This window comes from Apostichopus japonicus, chromosome 8 (assembly GCF_037975245.1).
Source record: "Apostichopus japonicus isolate 1M-3 chromosome 8, ASM3797524v1, whole genome shotgun sequence".
Classification (NCBI taxonomy): domain Eukaryota; kingdom Metazoa; phylum Echinodermata; class Holothuroidea; order Aspidochirotida; family Stichopodidae; genus Apostichopus; species Apostichopus japonicus.
In genome coordinates, this window is record NC_092568.1 from 40,349,271 (window position 1) to 40,369,326 (window position 20,056).

The 20,056-nt window shown below is 36.5% G+C and overlaps 1 protein-coding gene across 1 annotated transcript in view; it reads right to left on the reverse strand.

Moving 5' to 3' along the window:
- LOC139972004 (inositol-tetrakisphosphate 1-kinase-like) overlaps positions 1-19,590 on the reverse strand; it is a 28,961-nt gene extending 9,371 nt beyond the window's left edge. The window contains exons 1-4 of the mRNA XM_071978866.1: positions 19,227-19,590; positions 17,324-17,348; positions 3,890-4,015; positions 2,299-2,416 (exon numbers count right to left, since the gene is read on the reverse strand). Coding sequence (XP_071834967.1) covers positions 2,299-2,416; positions 3,890-4,015; positions 17,324-17,348; positions 19,227-19,309 — 352 coding nt within the window. The 5' untranslated portion in view covers positions 19,310-19,590. The remainder of the gene's footprint in view (positions 1-2,298; positions 2,417-3,889; positions 4,016-17,323; positions 17,349-19,226) is intronic.
- Between the last annotated feature and the right edge of the window lie 466 nt (positions 19,591-20,056).

Below are 20,056 nucleotides of genomic sequence, written 5' to 3' on the forward strand. Positions count from 1 at the left end.
CCTTTGTCATGTGTTGTTTTAATTTTGCTATACAATGCCTGCACACAGTCAACATTTCTATTCTATAAGGTTTCTATAGACAGAAAAATCTGAATTGTTTGTTTAAATGTCACAGAGAGCTAGACTTCCTGCAATGAGGTACAGTATGGTTCAAAACATCTGCGCAGGATGTTAGGTTCACACGGAGTATCGACTACTGTTGTGATATACTGATATATCTGTTCAAGTACTGTGTATGGAAGGAGACACAAATCAGACCATCACTATTGGTCTATGTGATAGAGATAACTGTCATGAACAACTTCCAAAACAGCAACGAAAAATCTAAAATCTCATTCCATTTGGGAGACGGCACTGATTTTATGTTGCTTTGTAAATAAGGCTGGAGTCTTGATCAAGTCTAAATATGACACCATTGAGACACTTGTGCTTTAATATTTTGGTCTCTCTTTGTATATATATATTACAATGTTTATTTTCTGTAATGGAGATGGACTTTGCAGATGAATCATATATATTGAACTTCCTTAATTTCATGACCTCATGATGACATTGGTCTCTGAGTCAACACATTAACATTCTGTCTTGTAAATAAATAAGAAAGAGAATGTCAAAAGTTGCAGATGCTAATTGTACTATGCCATCACATATTTACAAAATGCAGCTCTCAGACACACCTTTTAAGCTACTGTAGCATATATTTCATAGATGGAATTTAAGATTTTTCTTTGCAGGAGTTTTTCTTCACAAATATCTCTGTCATATTATACAGCATACTGTACAGTATGCTTTTGTACGTGTCCATTATAATTATTCTCACCACAGAGACTAAAAAAAGCAAGCTATGTGCAAAGAATTTTCAATTTTGTAGACTTGAGTACAATTATTTTCTGAGAATTGCAAAGTTATTTGTGATATGCTAGTACCTCCAAACTGATCAGTAGCAAGCCTGGTACAACTGCATATATGATACCTACTTAGACTACAGGTATAATACTGTATGTTAATTTTTATATGCAAAGTGGATGCTACGCAATTGTCATGCAAATTGTGTACATATATGGTAAAATTCTCCTAAAGCCTCAAGGTCACTAAGTTGCAATGGGTGTGTGTCCTTTAACTACGTAGGTTTTACTTTACATAGAGTTGTAGTAATTGTCAAGTGCCCAAATGCTTTCAACGTTTATTCCTTTTCTTTTTTTATTCCATTTTCTTTTCCTGCTGACTTCAAACCCATGTGATTCTTCCTTTTTTGTTGCGTTAAATTAGTACACATTTTCAGTCAATGTAATATTATACATGAATCAAGAATATCTTGAATTTTCCAAATTTTCCAAATAAACAAAATATGAAAGGTTTGTAGCTTCGGCATCTACAATGTCAACTCTCTCTAATCTGAACTGCAGAGATCCCAATCCTTCCAATTTACACAGATGTCTAGGTAAACCAGACCGTCCAGACGCAGAAGTTATAGTATGGGTCAACCAAACAGAAAAGTTAACCAAATCAGCTAATATTTTGCTGAGAGTAAAATATTTCATGAGACAATGATGAATGCATCAGGCCAAAACAACATTCATTAAAGGATCTTGTTTACATTGGAAATTTACCAGTTTTGATCAAATAAAGTGATTGCAACAAGTCTAAGTCACTCACTAGAAGAATACTGCACTATCTAGCATTGAGTAATGCTCAACCTTACAGTATAAGGTCAGCAGCATTGCCAGATAGCAACAACAAAAAAGAAAATCTCATATTTTGTGACTGCTTCCTGCTTTACACAGTTTACTTTGTAGGTTTCATTTTACCAGTAGAGGATTGTAAAAGCAGCTTGATATGCTTACATATGTAGTCAACCTATAAATACATGTACTTCCACCTAGTAATCTTTAGCAAAGAGTCACCCAAATGCCAAGAAGACATATAAATACATCGTAAATCCTGTCAGGGCTAAGGAACCCTTTAAAACTGAGCAACAACAGTGGACGTTAATCAAAGCAATAAAACCTCAGGGACCCTCTTTAGTCTAAAGAATAAAAACATATCAGGATGGAGGGAGGGATATTGATCATTATCCAGAAACTACCTGTTTTAATAGGACTGGTATTTAAGTGAGAATATCTTTGCATGAAGCATACTCCATACTACAGTAAGTTAACTTGAAACTTCCTTCAAATTCATAGCATTGATAGCACTGTAAGTCATGAATACTACGGTAACTCAACTCACTAACAGTTGAATGTTTGTTGTTTTCTTCTTCTTTTTCTGGTCTTAGACTTCTTCATACCAATTACTCACCTTTGTTTCTTCTTATACAGTCCTGTATGATCTGATAACTTTGGTGTCTGTCCATGAGCTTTCTAACGGCATTGATTGGATCTAGAACTATTACGTGAGGGTGCTTTCGTACATACTCCTGCGAAGGAAAATAAACAAGATTCACATCATGACTGCAACACTGAGGATAGTCAACACTAAAACTCAATATGCACGTAGGTCATTTTTGAACAGTATGAAAGACACTCAAATAAAGTAGTTAAACTCACTATGTACTTAGGTCATTTTTGAACAGTATGAAAGACACTCAAATAAAGTAGTTAAACTCACTATGTACTTAGTTCATCTTTGTACAGAATGAAAGACACTTAAATAAAGTAGCTAAACTCACTATGTACGTAGGACATTTTTGTACAGTATAAAAGACACTTAAATAAAGTAGTTCATGTAGAACAGAGAGAGCATAGCTAAAATTTTACCAAGTGCTAAACACAAAGAGGAGCAAGAATGCAGTCATTGTGAGGAGACAGGGAAGGTGAGAGTGAAGTAACTATAAAATATTGTATCACTACCAAACAGTGCAGTTAGTTGAAATTAGCCTCAAATTCATCAACATATAAACCATGTCCGCCCCGATTCTTCTATGCAAAGTGAGCCATGTAGTAATAATGGGCTTGGGCTTCTCCCAATTTTGCCAACATTAATGGTCCCTGGAATTGTCCAAGTCTAATTAAATATCCTGATATTTTGTTCAGACAGTTAACATGAAGTTTTCTTGATCAATGACACTTGAGAAGGCTACAGAATGATACATTTCCTCCTTCACTGGACGCTAACTAGAGCAGCATCGGAAAAACAGTCGACCAATACTTGATTGTATTTGCGTATTCTGTAATATACTGTGTCAGACATACTGTAAATAACTCTTTATTCAGTGGTCAAACAGGATGCCATACTTGCTTCCTGCATGCAAATATAAACAGACGGCTACACTGGCTCTTAGCAACAGGCATATTATACAGAAGTGTACAATTAATGTTGATGCTATCCAGGGAATCATTTATCACCTATCGCATTGCAAAATGCTATGCAAATTTGGTCAACTTGGGTATATATCAGCATTTTCTTTACACAGGAACCAAAGTATTTAATAGGAGACTAATTCAAAGCCTTCAATACTGAGCTATGTAACAACATTTGAACAGTAAATTATTCCTGCTACCATTAATGGAAGTCATGCAATTGACTGGTTAAGTCAAAGAGATCTAGATCTAAAGACAGAGGACACAGTATGCTCTAAATTTTCTACATTCAAAAGTTTACTTAAGACCCATGCATCTTTTCACTACTTCTTTTGTAAATTAATTCGCTCTCTTTGTAAAGTGCCTTGAGCAGTGACTTTTGTCTACTGATTTGGCGCTATATAAGTCTCATTTATTATTATTATTATTAATATTATTATTATTAAATGAATGAGTATATTCCCAAGGAAATGAAGTCATGTTTTGCAAACTTTGTGTTGTTTTGAGAACTCCTGTAGTTGTCTCGAGGAACAACCAGAGGAAAGAATCCGTTCCTATTTGCGGAGTAAATTTGAAGATTAGTTTCTTACTTGTAGATTTGACATCATCTGTTTGGCTTTATTGTCTCCGTCCTGAGCTCGAGTGATGACATCTGTAAGTTTGTGAATGATGAGGTCATATGGTCCTTGGTCCTCCAAAGATTGTAGTAAGTCCACCTGAAACAAAGGAAAATAAGTTGTATTTAAAATTGGCAAATAACATGTACAGTAGTAGGATAAATCAGAGAAAATCACAAGAAAAAAAACACATCTCAACTGAACATTGCAGTAGTGCTAACCCAATATTTACCATTCATAAAGTATTACAAAAATTACATGGTCCGTTTCTGTGACTTTTAAAACTCATCAGGCAAACAAAGCAATGACAAACCTCTTAAACTCTTCAAGTTGAACACAACTGAGCATAATATACTGTAACCATCACAATATATTAAGCCTATATTTAAAAATATCAGAAATTTGACTTTACTGTATACTGTGAATTTACCACCAATCTGTATACAATGACCAAAGCTTTTCACAAAATATATACCTGCATTGAATACTGCAATGTATATATGGTTTTTATTTGTTTTCTAATTAAATACTTACATTTACTAATTGATTCCAATTTAAAACTAGTACAAAGTTACTACCACCCCATCTCACTGAATCCTCTCCAATAAATATCGAATGAAAAAAATATAAAAAAAAACAACAAGACACCTGATCAGTAACTCAATCTAGTCTCATTTTACTTACATTAATTTGCATACAACAAGTGCATACTTACTGTATGCAACGCCCAACAGATATCATATCCATATCACTGTATTGATCATGTTTGATCACTGTCAGTTAGTCAGTACTTTATACAGCTGTATTCATTAACGTCAGGCCCACTTACTATACACATTCTCTTACACAGGCTCTTTTATGGATAAACAGTTTGCTAACAGCTTTTAATTTTTTTTATTTTCATTAGTAAGAGTCAGAATATATGCTATACGGTCATCAGAGCTGTCGTGGTATAAATTAATGTTGCGAATTGTTTGCATTTTCAGAATTACTGTCCAATACAGTACTGTACTTAATTGCACTGTACATCTTCAGTAGGTAACAAACTAAGGTTAACCTGTCTGGAATTATCCTTCTTGAGGATGATATTCATCAGCATAACCTTTGTCATACATCAGAATATTATTCATTTTTACCAGTTGTTCTCCTAACTCTTGAGCCAATGACATCTCCATTTGTAGCACTGTATAATACACTGTACTAATACTACCTTTTACAGAGTATCGTACCTATTATATACAAAACACAAAGCAATCAAGATTTTAATTAAAGAACAGAAAGTACAGTCCAGTACCATACATGTGTGTAACTTCTCTAGTTACTAAATTTGAATAAATTTTCAGATTACATTCTCAGAATCACTGTCCATTGCGAATGCACACATCAATGAAAAACCTGATAGCACATTCAATCTGTACAAACATTTCTGTTTATTAGTCATTCTGAAATATTTCTTTTAAGATATATGCACGGCATGATTGGCATACATACTGTAGACCTTCATTATGTGATCTGCAAGTATGACGCTTCATATGGGTTATTACTGTCAACAGCTTTAATTACATACCGCAGACTCTGTAACAATGTCAAGTGTATACATAGATGTGCACAGTTATATTGACTTTGTCTACAGTAGTAGTGAAACTGTATTATTGTACAGTGTACGGGCTAGCTGTAGCCTGTAGCTACGGTAATGAGAACGATGAACTAGCAAGCCGACATACTGCACACCTGCTACGTATGTACATTAAATGATCACGGTATAAATGACGGGAGATGATAATAAAATTAACCACGCCTAGAATTTAACAATTAGAGCCGCATTCTAATAATAAATGTGCTGGCTAAAATCAAGTCCTCACTTGCAATTTTCCTAAAATGCAACTCATAACATTGATCAGTTACCATACAGGATTTAGAAAGCAGCCTAATATATCTTTCCTGATATATCAAGCAGTATTAAATTGACTTTTCTGAGATACAGAAATCATCCTTATTCTTCAAATAACTGAAGACTGTTACAATCCTTCATTTATCATGTGTTTAAGCTCTTAATGGCTACTGGCAGAAAATACCTACTGTATAGGTGCCTTTTTTTTCTATTGGCAAAAGTCAAATTTTACTGGGATCTAGCCACAAAAATGCTCAAATTTTCAAGGCCTTATTAACAATCTGGAGATCTCTTAACATTCATTAACTGATATGATTTCTAGTCCAGTTATTAACAATTCAATACAGTCTCAAATATTCATTTTACTACTCTCATTAACTAATTTGACTCGCTAGAGTGATTCCATGATTAAACACCGTCGTCCATTAATAAACCTGTGATACTGATTTCTGTGATTATGTTGTAGCTTAATTTGATCAGGGTTGGCGATTTCTTAAATATTTCTAATTATATGTACAGTACGTTTACATTTTTCATGCATTAATTGTTGTAGACACTTTGTGAACATGTTTACAGCACAGTGTACTTTTAATGGTGTTTATTGCCAATACTTGATTCCACAAACTTACTTCTGGAACTTCTGGAAAAGCAACCATAAAGATACTGAGAACTGCTAATAAAGCAAAAGGCCTGTTTTGAAAAGTGCGCACAAAGGCAAAAGTTCATACAGCACACATATAAATAAAGCATGATGCACTAAAGACAACTAAGATTTTGCACAACTGGTACATGTACAAAAAAATAGACAGGCATGACAGGAAATGTAATAAAATCTTCAAGTCCAAAAATCTGCAACATTTAATATGATACTTATCAGTGCTTGATGCAGGTAATGTTATATTGAATACAGGTCCTAGCTGCCTGCAGAAACTTCACCATAAACTTTTAAACCAACAAGATTCCAATGGATGTAAATCAAACTAGAAAAACAGTTGTGAGCCTTGAGGATGGTAGATTTGGAAGGAAGAGATAGGTGTTATGTGGGGGCGCAATGCTAAAATGTTACAAACTGTTATAGGCTACAGTAGGTAGATTAAGTGCATAAGTAGAATGGAGACATGTAAGAGAGCGAGGTGTGAAGTAATTTGAACGATTTTCATGCTACATTAAAGACTTAACCACAGAGAGTGTATTGATATTTTAGTATTTAAAAAAACAAAAATTATATCAACCAACCTGCCTTATATTAGATTGGCTAAATATTGATCACTTCCCTGTTTTACTACATTAAGTCATGGCTGGTCATGTAACAAATCTTGTTTTGTTTTTTTCTGTATGTCTTACATTCCTTCAGATATTATCATTAATACTCTGCCTAGAGAAGCAGACACCAGCAATTCCAGATTAAATTTAATCCCTGAAATCTGATACAAGTTTAATGGTGGTACCCCACCTGAGCAGTACGTACTACACATGCATACAACAAACTTTAACTGGTTCCAATTAAACACATTGACTGAGATACACTGTACACAAGTTTGTTCCACTTGTAATATACCTGTTTACAGCTACAATGTACAGTGGATGATGCTTACAACAAGTCAGATGCTTGAAGCAAGTCTGGTAGTGTTTATGTTATTTTCATCAGAAAGCGACATTACCTTTAAATTATGTGTTGCTTCATATGCAATTATTATTGCAAATCAACCAGAGGTCACATTATTGAACATTTTGCCCTTTTCCAATTTGCTCTTTGTATGTGATTACTACAGATATGGAAATGTATTGATCCGGGCAATCGTTCAAATTTATGAACTTTTCGCACAAGTATCAGAATTTATTGTGTAAAACTGTAGGAAATAGGAAGACCTATATCAATGTGAATTGCAAGGAATCATTTATCTAGTCCTGCATCACACAATGCTTATTCTTGGCCAAAACGTTTGTAATTCTCTTTCTCTCGCGTGCAAACTGTACATGCCTTAGAGTCTGTTTCTGCCTACCACAAATGTGTTTGCGCACTGTATTTTACATGTCTGAGGATCTGTCCGATACAAACGTCTTGGACATTTCTCCAAAGGGGGGGGGGTGAACTTATGCAAATCACAAAATCTTTATTCATATTATTATTACGAAATTGCATGGCATGTGAGATTATGTTTCTTGAACAGCAATTAGCGACCGTCTCGCAGTGTAGAAACTAATCTAAGGCCAAGTAATTGTTCACTGCGGGAGGCAGGGCTTGAATCAACATTTTCGGGGAAGTGGACCCAATTGGCAAACCTGATTGGCTTCTTCGCTTTTCCGAAGCAATTTGTCTTCCAAAATCAAAGGAAAACATAAGATACAGTAGCTTGGGAGGAATGTGCAAGACCCTAGTATCAATCTAAGGCATTGACGTGGGCATTCTCTGGGCAGTACAGCATATAGATACGGGAAAATAGCTTTGTGAAAAAGAAAGGTACACTAGGCTGTTCATACTAGGATACTGTAGTGCTCAGTGTTTACACACAGAGACCATTGCATTTTAGGAGAGATCAAATTAAGAGCCCTCAACAGCTACTATATACAAGTACACACACTATGAAAAAACCCTAGCTACAGTATGACTTGAACTGACTCATATCAATCTTTTCTTAACTAGCCCACTATACAGTAGGTCTCGTAAGATTGCTGACAAAGTGCAACAAACGGCCGTAATTTACAGAAAGTCTGGGGGTAATAATGCATCAGAAGTGATATGTGCATCTGTAGCCATGCCCATTAAAATCATACAATGTACTGTAAATAAGATATATAGTACAGTACAGTATTGTATGTGTAGCAACAAGCTATAATGCTCTAGTACACACAAGAACATACCTGTATGTAAGTACCCCTGTACATGATTAATAATGACCAGATTCAAGGATCTGATGCACTGCTACGTCATGAGAAAGATTAATTTCCTGACCTAATCACCACCAAGGAACAATCTCTTTAATTATACTACAGTTTGTATCACTAACAGGGAGATATATATTCAAAGTTATTCATTCTGTAGTAAAATATTTATGCAAGAACTAGCACGTTACATCTACTGATGTATGCTGTTCTTGTGTGTAATTAAGGCTTAGAAGCAAATGTGATTAGCTGTACACTGTAGAGCTCTACTCTACAGTACATACCTGTATTTAAATTATCAACTGACTTTGCCATCTTTGATTGTGAGGTACAAATACTGTATTTGAATATAAATTTAAAAAGCAACCAACATAAATGTTCTTGAAAATGAAACAGCCTATTACAGAGAAAAGAGAAATTGATTCTTTCTAACATTAGTGCTAGAATTTAAGAATCTTCCACCTAATTAGCCTCTTGCTCAGAGAAATAAGACAGTTTTGTTTGCAACTTTAACAAAGTTAAGTAGACTTTAAGTGTTTACAATCACAACAAGGCCTGAGACTTACAAAAATCCTGACACTTGATCTGCTGACATTTCAAATCCATCGGAGATCATTTAACTGTTAATGTATCACAAACCAAACTGAAAGTTTGTGCAATTATGAAGTTATTAAATTCAATCATAAAATTATAGCTCATGTGGCAGTAACATACAGAAAAGTATGCCACAGTGCCATTCACACTGTATGTGACAAACAACATTTCAACATACTGTACAATCGGATATCAGATTGACTGGTAATTGTCATTATATGCAGTATGAAGCCAATAATGTGCAATGTAATGGATGCAACATTGCATACATATCACTAGCCAACAGAGCTACAGTACCTTGAGAACCTGTTCCATGCAAAGACAGAAGTCGCATAATTTATATAACAAGTTGTGCATTGTCCTACATAAAGCACAGTGTACAGTAACAGTAATTGACTGTCTGTTTATTCAATTTACAAAATGTTAAAACACTTTGCAAGTGTTAAAGCAGTTGGATAAAAAAACTCAAGATGATTACAAATTTAAGATTTAGTCATTTTTTTTTAAACATTCTTAAATTTGGCAAAGTATGGTATACAAAGAAAAGAGATTAAATTGCAAGGCCGATCCATTGAAACATCTGTAAATTTATGGGGACTGAAAATATTCATATTACAGTACTACAGTAATCTGATAGTTGTATACTAATTACGCATTTTTATATTGCACAAGTTACATTATTTACACAGTTTTTAACAAGTTTTTGAGTGGTAATTCACCACTTGTAACATAATTAGGCAGTTCTGACAAAAATCTGTGGTTTTAGGTCATTGACCAAGGATATTCCATGTGAAATAAGCTGCGACTGATTAGACCCCAACCCTAATAATTGATGCTCAGAATGCATGAAAACTAGCTTGGACTATGGACCTGATGTTGAAAAAAAAAAAAAACTTCTAATCGATCTTTGTCAGTGCAAGCTCAGATAACTGATCAATTTTGCAAGACCTTGAACTTATTCTGTGACCCACCCAAAAAAATCTTTGTCCCAATTTTGGGTCTTCCCCCTGTTGTTTAAAGGCAATTGTTTTACAGATGATCAAACTCACCCAACATCATTAGTCAATATGGAAGAGACATAACATCTTAGAAAACTCTTACACTACAAAGCAAACCAAAGTGAAAGGTTAAAGGTTTCACATCCTTGTGGCAATACAGTATGACATTACCTTGTGGCAGTACAGTATGACATTACCTTGAGGAAGTACAGTATGACATTACTTTGTGGCAGTATACTATGACATTACTTTGTGGCAGTATACTATGACATTACTTTGTGTACAGTATGACATTACCTTGTGGCAGTATAGTATGAAATTACCTTGTGGCAGTATAGTGTGACATTACCTTGTGGCAGTACAGTATCATGACATTACCTTGTGGCATTACAGTATTATGACATTACCTTGTGGCAGTACAGTATCATGACATTACCTTGTGGCAGTACAGTATGACATTACCTTGTGGCAGTACAGTATCATGACATTACCTTGTAGCAGTACAGTATGACATTACATTGTGGCAGTATAGTGTGACATTAACCATGTGGCAGTACAGTATGACATTACCTTGTGGCAGTACAGTATCATGACATTACCTTGTGGCAGTATAGTATGACATTACCTTGTGGCAGTACAGTATGACATTACCTTGTGGCAGTATAGTATGACATTACCTTGTGGCAGTACAGTTTGACATTACCTTGTGGCAGTACAGTTTGACATTACCTTGTGGCAATACAGTATGACATTAGTTCCCTAACAGGACTAAGTATGAATCAACTGGAGCATGGGTTCCTTATACATGTGTTCATCACAAACTAGCTCTAGAAATCATGGAAGATAAAGATAACAGTTCCAGGTGGGATTTCTTGACTTTACTTATCTTTTACAGTTAGGCTTCTCATTCTTAAGGACAGCAGTACTTGCTCAGAATTTTAACATTCATGTATAATAACTTTTCCATCATCTTTTACTTATATCCTGGATTTCTGACCCTTGCAAACTTTATTCCTTTATCCATCATGTACTGTCAAAGAGAAATAGCTATATGAGTGAAATATACCTGATCCATGCTTTTATGCAAGCTCTGATGATTCTGTGATATTGTAGAGCTATCTCATTATTACCTCTTATTACTCCTTGTACATGTCAGTACTGAACATTGTACAGTACATTGCTGCATATAACTACTATACTGTTTAATGTAAGTACTGCAGACTGGCTGTGTCAACAAATTTCCGATGTTTTCATGATCAGTGATTCCTGATGAAACTGAGTGCAGAATCAATATGGGATACGTTTGCACAATTTGGTTGTATCTGGTTAGAGTGGGAGGGCTGAAAGCCATGAATATTCAGTGAGTTTGTTCAATTATATACTATCGACAGTTAATTAAAACTACACAAAATCTCCAACCTCCTTCCCCTGACTCCCTCCACTGATCAACTTACACATTCACACTGTAAAATACTGTACCGTGCAATAAAACAACCATCGGTACCTGTACATGCAGGTATCGTACGGTAGTCACAACCATTCTATTACATATGGACATAATATGTTGAAAGGTCAAGAGAATCATTATCGATGTTTGCACTTACAATAGTGTACAGCAATATATATCTTGCTACCGATGTCCCTGTGCCAAACTTATGTATCACTGCATAGCAACACTGATGACACAGAAGTACAGAGCAGTGTTATGAAGCACACATTAACTGTCATGAAGGATGTGATTGGTGAGGATGCCAAATGGGATTTCACTCTAATAACTTAGAGATAAAGTCATGAATCAACAGAGCAGAAACACTTCCAGATGGAAGTGAGTAAGCTCACCAAGCTACATAGAGGTTAAATCACAGTGGTTGTAACAGACTAAGGTTAATAACTAGTTATACCTACAGTAGTCGGGAATGCTCATGTCCAATTGCAGGGAAAGGATATGACAACAACAAAGAGTGTGGTAAAGAAGAACTTGTTCCCTTGATTCAAAAACAAGGATCAGAGTTTGATTCAACGTCAGAAATCACAGGATTGTAAAAGTCTGTACTACTAATAAATCGGAAAGCATTGAAACGGAACATAATATAAAATAAATACACTGTATTCCACTGACAGACATTTTGCAAGATATGTGCATTTAAAATTATGAAAGCTCAGTCAAAACATTACAACATTAATTTTTGTCCCAGGGATAGGTGAGAAATAAATCATGTTGTCACAGATAACAAAACATACCAGTCCGTTTTTTAGCCAAATGGGGACTCACTTGGAGCCTTGTATTGGCCCGGTATATTTCTTTAACTATGTCATTTTGTTAAATATTAAAAACTAACTATCCATAAATACACATCTAGAGTAAGTCTAAAGGTGAAAGGAGCTTTCAGAATTCAGCCACTTTGACTATTATCAGCAAATCTGTATTATTTCAGTATTATTATCTGTCTGTATTATTATCTGTGTCTGTATTATTATCAGCAAATCTTCCTGGTGTTCTCTGTGTCACTTCATAAACTGTATGAAATCATGTATACTTACATAAAAGTCAGTTTAAGATTTCTGATTAATTTGTTTTCAAAAAGTTGACAAAAAAATTAATCAACTCAACTTTACGGTTACTATATTTTGAATCACACGTCCTTGTTTTTTCCTTTGCCTTGTACCTTGTTTGTCTTATTTATTTCAACCCATACCTTATACACCCAGGCAAATGAACCACATGTTTCACTACTAATAAATTGAATATATACGACACATTTGACAGTGTGTATAGGTCTTCATAACTGTAGTTCTGTATTATGATACAAATGGAATTGTACATTAGGTGGAAGTGGGTTAGAGTGTACTCAGAGGTAAGACTACCAGGTTTTGTAAGTTAGGCTACATCGGTTGTACTTGTAGGAAAGACTTACACGTACAGATATTAAGAGACAAGTGAGTTTTAAACCAGTCTTTACCTTGCCCATATAAATTGTATCTATTTTGATTCAAAGAATCATGCACAGTAAATAGGAAATATTTGCACACTACAGTATTTATCCTGTAACATTTCATTTAAAACATTGCCATATGCACCACTTACACATTCTTTCTATTAACTTTACATTACTATAGTGTTCAAGATGGTACATTACCCACAGGTTGGATTCCATATCCTGTCTTATTACTGCCAGACATATAAGCTTTGATCATGCAGTCAGTATAGTGCTACAAGTTATGTAAGGAATGTCTAATGGGAGAGCTTGCAATATTAGCTTTGACTGATTAGTCAATGAGTCTTGGTCCTAGTGTTCATTCCAGGTCACAGCTGTTGAATAACCTATGTTGACATATTGTCATGATAACAATAACTCTTCAAATAAGATTAGAATGAGCACTCAAAATGTAGTGCATATACATATATAGCTACAGTACAGCAGAGAACAGTCTGTAACTTAATAACAGGAAGTACTGTACATGCAGATTCTACTCTTACCAAACAGCAAACACCTCTTGTGCAATAACTGCATGTGACACAAATGTTGGCACTTCCAGTACAACATAACAGTAATATATACCAGAAAATTCTAGAAACTAACTGAAAAACATTTGCATGTATGCAATATCAACTTTAAGAGCCATTTTATGTTGGTAATGTTTGTTGGCAGGGTTGGCATTTTCCCGGGAAAAACCTGTTTTTCCCACTAAGCGGTAAAAACCAGGTAAAAACCGGGAAAAACTGGTAAATACCGGTAAAAACCGCCTCCGTCTTGAAAACTAGTATTAATTGTCCGTAAAATGCAGGGTCATCAGTAGGCACGATATTGTTTCATGACAGGCATATTTTATTGAATATGGGAGTTTCGTAGATTCATTTTGAGCTATTTTATCACATTCTTATTCTACTTTTTGTGGAAAAAAGAGTATTTTTTGTATTGCACATGTATAGTTATTCTGTCACGATCTCTTTAGCAGTATGCATTGCCTATTGCCCAAACCATTATAGGTCTACACTGGGACATTCACCCCTCCTAAATTCTTCAGGCCTATTATGTGGCATGAACAGCGGAGGATAGAACGACGAGGCGGACCATGGCATCCAAAGCCTCAAAGGGACAAGGAACCATATAATAATATAATATTATGTGCTCAGACAGTTCATTCCATTAATACAGTAGGCAACAGTCTATTGAGGTGAACTTCAATCCAGGGGGCTCAATAGAAACTGCTTTGAAACTTTGTAAGGCACATGGGCCCAACTAAAGTATTAAACGCACAATGGCCCTATGGAGCCATTCACACAACCAAACTGTTTACCTTGATGCAAACATGGTCCAATTATTATACAACTTCATGCATGAGTGATTAAACACTTTGAGGTGGACAGGTGAGGTGATACTTGGCACTTCCTGTGTATAGGCTAACTGAAGAGGTAGGAGTATCAACAACACAAGTAACTGTTCCAATTGTTACTTATTCTCAAATTAGTTGATGTCACAACAGTCACTTAGTACAGTGCCTATAAGCAATATAAGCATAGTACAGTGCGAAGTGTGAACAGAGTACAATTTATCGCAGACATGAAGTGATCGTTCTTGGATGTGAATCATCATTTGGATCTGAGCGGACTAATGTGGCATGTATAATATGACGAACCATAGCCCTAGGAGGCACCAACAGTTTGATACGAGTCCATTCTCTAGATAATGGAATTATGCATCTCGATAGGAAAATAAAGTTGGTTGATTTGAGCATCCAATATATTATTTATTTGAATTATTTATAATAGTCTAATCGGTAAACTCACAAGTTATAGATCATAGCTGTTCTTTGGATGTAACCCAACCCCCTACCATAAGATGCCATTTTCTTGTAGATTCTATGCTCCTCCACAAGTTCCACATGAGTTTTTAGGAATTCTATATAACTTGAGGTTTTTCCCGGTTTTTCCCAGTTTTTCCCACTTATAGGTGGGAAAAACCTCCCGGTAAAAACCGGTAAAAAACTTGTTTTTACCGGGGCGGTAAAAACCGCCCGGTAAAAACCGCCCGGTAAAAACCGGCCAACCCTGTTTGTTGGACTCATGGATTTATGGTTTTTTTGTTCATTTTAACATAAGGTGACCATATTTGCCTGACTGGAATCAGGGACATTTATGGCGTGACTGATATGGGGGAGGGGTATAAGGGGATGGAAAATTTTCAAGTGCCTAAGGTGCTTAGATGTAAAATGGTGATACTAAGAAGCACTTTTTAAATCAATTTTATTTTAAAAAATGTAGCTTTTTCTTAGATGAAATTTACTTACTTTACGAAAGAGAGCTAGGCTAGAGAGAGGAGAGAGATGAGTAAATCCATCGGGATGCAGGGAAGGGAGAGATGAGTAAATCCATCGGGATGAAGAGAAGGGAAAGATGAGTAAATCCATCAGGATGCAGGGGAAGGGAGAGATGAGTAAATCCATCAGGGATGCAGCGGAAGGGAGAGATGAATAAATCCATCAGGGATGCAGGGGAAGGGAGAGATGAGTAAATCTACTAAATCCATCGGGATGCAGGGGAAGGGAGGGATGAGTAAATCCATCAGGGATGCAGGGGAAGAGAGAGATGAGTAAATCCATCATCAGGGATGCAGGGGAAGGGAGAGATGAGTAAATCCATCAGGGATGCAGGGGAAGGGAGAGATGAGTAAATCCATCAGGGATGCAGGGGAAGAGAGAGATGAGTAAATCCATCATCAGGGATGCAGGGGAAGGGAGAGATGAGTAAATCCATCGGGATGCAGGGGAAGGGAGAGATGAGTAAATCCATCAGGGATGCAGGGGAACGGAGGGATGAGTAAATCCATCAGGGATGCAGGGGAAGGGAGAGATGAGTAAATCCATCAGGGATGCAGGGGAAGGGAGAGATGAGTAAATCCATCGGGATGCAGGGGAAGGGAGAGATGAGTAAATCCATCGGGATGCAGGGGAAGGGAGAGATGAGTAAATCCATCAGGGATGCAGGGGAAGGGAGAGATGAGTAAATCCATCAGGGATGCAGGGGAAGGGAGAGATGAGTAAATCCATCAGGGATGCAGGGGAAGGGAGAGATGAGTAAATCCATCAGGGATGCAGGGGAAGGGAGAGATGAGTAAATCCATCAGGGATGCAGGGGAAGGGAGAGATGAGTAAATCCATCAGGGATGCAGGGGAAGGTAGAGATGAGTAAATCCATCGGGATGCAAGGGAAGGGAGAGATGAGTAAATCCATCAGGGATGCAGGGGAAGGGAGAGATGAGTAAATCCATCAGGGATGCAGGGGAAGGGAGAGATGAGTAAATCCATCAGGGATGCAGGGGAAGGGAGAGATGAGTAAATCCATCAGAGATGCAGGGGAAGGGAGAGATGAGTAAATCCATCAGGGATGCAGGGGAAGGGAGAGATGAGTAAATCCATCAGGGATGCAGGGGAAGGGAGAGATGAGTAAATCCATCAGGGATGCAGGGGAAGGGAGGGATGAGTAAATCCATCAGGGATGCAGGGGACGGGAGAAATGAGTTAATCCATCAGGGAGGCAAGGGAAGGAAGTGATGTGTTCGATATCTTGTGCCAAGGGGTAGAAAGATGCACAGCAGAAGTAGTCTCAAACCTTTCTTAAAATGGCAATTTCCTTAGGTCTTTTCATTTCCCTATAAAAAATTTCATTATCAAACTTCACTTTTAGATTTCAGTTTAATTGTAGGATTTCAGCTCACTGAGAGCAAATGCTAGCAATCAAAGATCATTGTGCAAATCATGAATGATACAATTTCTAAGTGGCCAAAGGTACATGAAATGACTGGATGTTAGCAACAATGTAGATTAGATTGTCTAGAAGACACTCAAATCAATACATCATTTTAACCTTAGATATGTTCCTGTACATACTGTAGTCTACAGCAGTATATACCTCCTCCATATAAATCTACATATTCCAGTCAGACCAACCAAACTAAAGACATACAAAGTTGTCCATTAGTGGACAACTTCTCCAAAGTCAATTAAGTGAGATATATGTAATACAACAGAGGACATACTCACCGGTGCTACAATGATCTCTCTGGCCCTGAAAAAGAAAGAAAAGAAACTAAGGTAACCTGTCAGAAATGAAAGACTTGAAAGAAGATCCAAGTCATGACTCAGATGAAGGACTGAGCACCAGGATTCAATGCTTGCAGTTACTAATAGATAAAGACTAGATGGATAAGAAAGTACATGATCTGAGGTGCAGAGATACTGTAGGAATGGAGTTTTGCTGTATGTTTCAGTCTGCTAAGTACAGTAGCTTTATAAAGCATTCTGGTAACTGTATTTTGAGGCAAATATGGCTACTGTATTTCCAACAGTTAGAGTTAACAAAGTCCTGTTACAAGCACATAGACTGTAGATGTATATAGAGCTAATCGAAGAAAGTTTCAGTAAGCTAGCGGAACCCTGCAAGTGTGAAGACAGATATAATTAACAACAAAGACTTAAAATCCACATGTATTTAACCATGTACTTAATCACATGTCTTAAATCCAAATGTATTTAGTGCCAACTTTTAGCATGCTACAAATTCTTTAACATTTCCAAAGTTCTACTTTTCCCACACATTAAAAGAGTTTAATTTGTACTAGATACATCCAACCAAACTGTTAAGTAAAGTTTGAGCATATGTGACCATAATTTGATATTTTTAGCATATTTGGGAAAGATATTCATGACCAAGTACTGTACTAAGGCTGTCTATACCACACAGTAAAACAGCACTCATATATGGGATGTATGCTGAAGGGTAAAAATAAAAATTACCCAATGGGATCTATTATTTTCAAAAAGTAGAGCCTTTTACACAAGAAATTTCTAAATTGGGAGCTTTGTTTGACCAAAGTGGGAGCTAATATGAAATGTATCAAATTTCAGTCTGTATACTGTATCAATAGGGCCACTGAATTTCCGTGATCACCCAAATTTTCATAGGATTCGGTGTTTGTCCCACAATTTTGCAGAATACACAAAACAGGTTAAAAAAAACAGACTATCTTTATCAAAACAGTGTATCGACTCTTACGAACTTAAACTTAAAACTATTCAATCAACATGTACATTAAAGACTGTGTATCTATTCCCCAATAACCTACAATTCAGTCTATCCAGCAAACCGTCACATTTGAAGGCGGTTTACCTATCCTTCTACAGAATCAAAAGAAGTTTCACTGTTTCCAGTGTAAAATCCATTCCTAAGATGTACCTTTCCGCCATAGGTTTCGAGCCTTTCCGCCATGGCTGAAAGGTATGGCAGTATGTACCTATCGCGGCATGTACCTATGGTGGAATGGCACTGGAACCGTACAGTATTACATCAACTTGAAAGAAGTCCATCAATGTTTGCTTTTCACAGAATTCACAGAAATGAATTGGGTATAATAAGAATGAGTTTCAATGGAAAGTACAATGAAATTAATAAGAATTCAATGCTCATTGCCATTATGCTGTACATGTTTAAATATTTGCCTATGGGATATATTGTAGATGGTTTGTATGTTGTGTAGGCTATGTCATTATGTTGTATATGATATGGTTGAGTAACCGTATATTTCCAAAGCTTTGCAAACTTGATGTAGCCACTCAAGTTGATGGGGTGTGTTTACATGGTCGGGTATTCTGTAATGCTCCAAACTTGCTTGCTCATTCCAATTTTGGATATATCCCCAAGCAATAAACCCTACTTTGACTACATCATACATGACATAGGCTAGGCCAGGCTCTAGTATGTGACATCAGTAAGCTTAGGCTATAGGCCTATTGCTTGTTTGTAAGTTATTCATTTCACTGTAACTAAGTGTATTGGTAATAGCCTAGTACTAGGCCTACAGCATTTACTTTTAAGGTATACAGCTATATGAAAATAGGCCTAGGCTAGGCCTATTCTATGATAGCCTAAGCACTAATCGCAGCTTACTTGCATAGAGTTGTGAAACTGTCGAAATTAAGTTTCTTCCTTTTCCTCTCGGGTAGAAAGTAACCAATTTTCTTTGCCTTCATTATTGGCTTCTAAAAGGCAGCATCGGGAGAAAATTTGTATTTGGTGGGTCTTCCTTTCTCGACAGGGTATGTTGGTAACGTTACTACCTCTCATGCAACTTGAAATAAAAACTTTCTGGCAGCAGCAAAATCATTGACATTAGTCCGATTCTGTACTGTATAGGCCCTACAGTAGTTCTCAATGCCCTTGCTTACTGTGTCAATGTGGCGCGTACACATGCAGACTTAACTAACTTTGGGGAGTAGCCTACACCCAAACATGTATACAGCAGGCTCAATTACCATACTATTGATCTATGTAAACATAAATTCTCAATATCTTATTACATGTGAAGTTGCACTTGGTTATACCGCCTCCTTTTCAGGAAAATAGAAATAGCGCCACGACATCAAACGATGCGGATCTAAGAGATCGGGAGCTACTTTTCGACCTGACACAAAATTTAAAAAAAGTAGTTTTAAGCGCAACCTTGCGTTGAATCCTATACATAGAATTAATTGATAGTCTTTTTATTCCTCAGAATGCACCATTTTGATCCCAGTAATTTTTTTATCTCGAGACGGACCACAAGACCCCTACAATGGAGTCGGCTTTAGTGACCCCAGTGCAACACTCCCCTCCGTTTAAAATGATGTTTCTGCCCCAGATAAATTTCTTGTGCAGTTCGGGTCCATGAGAGCTGGGGAAGGTGGAGTAGGGAATGATGTACTACCCTCTCCAAATAATTTGCAAAAGAAAGAAAGAGG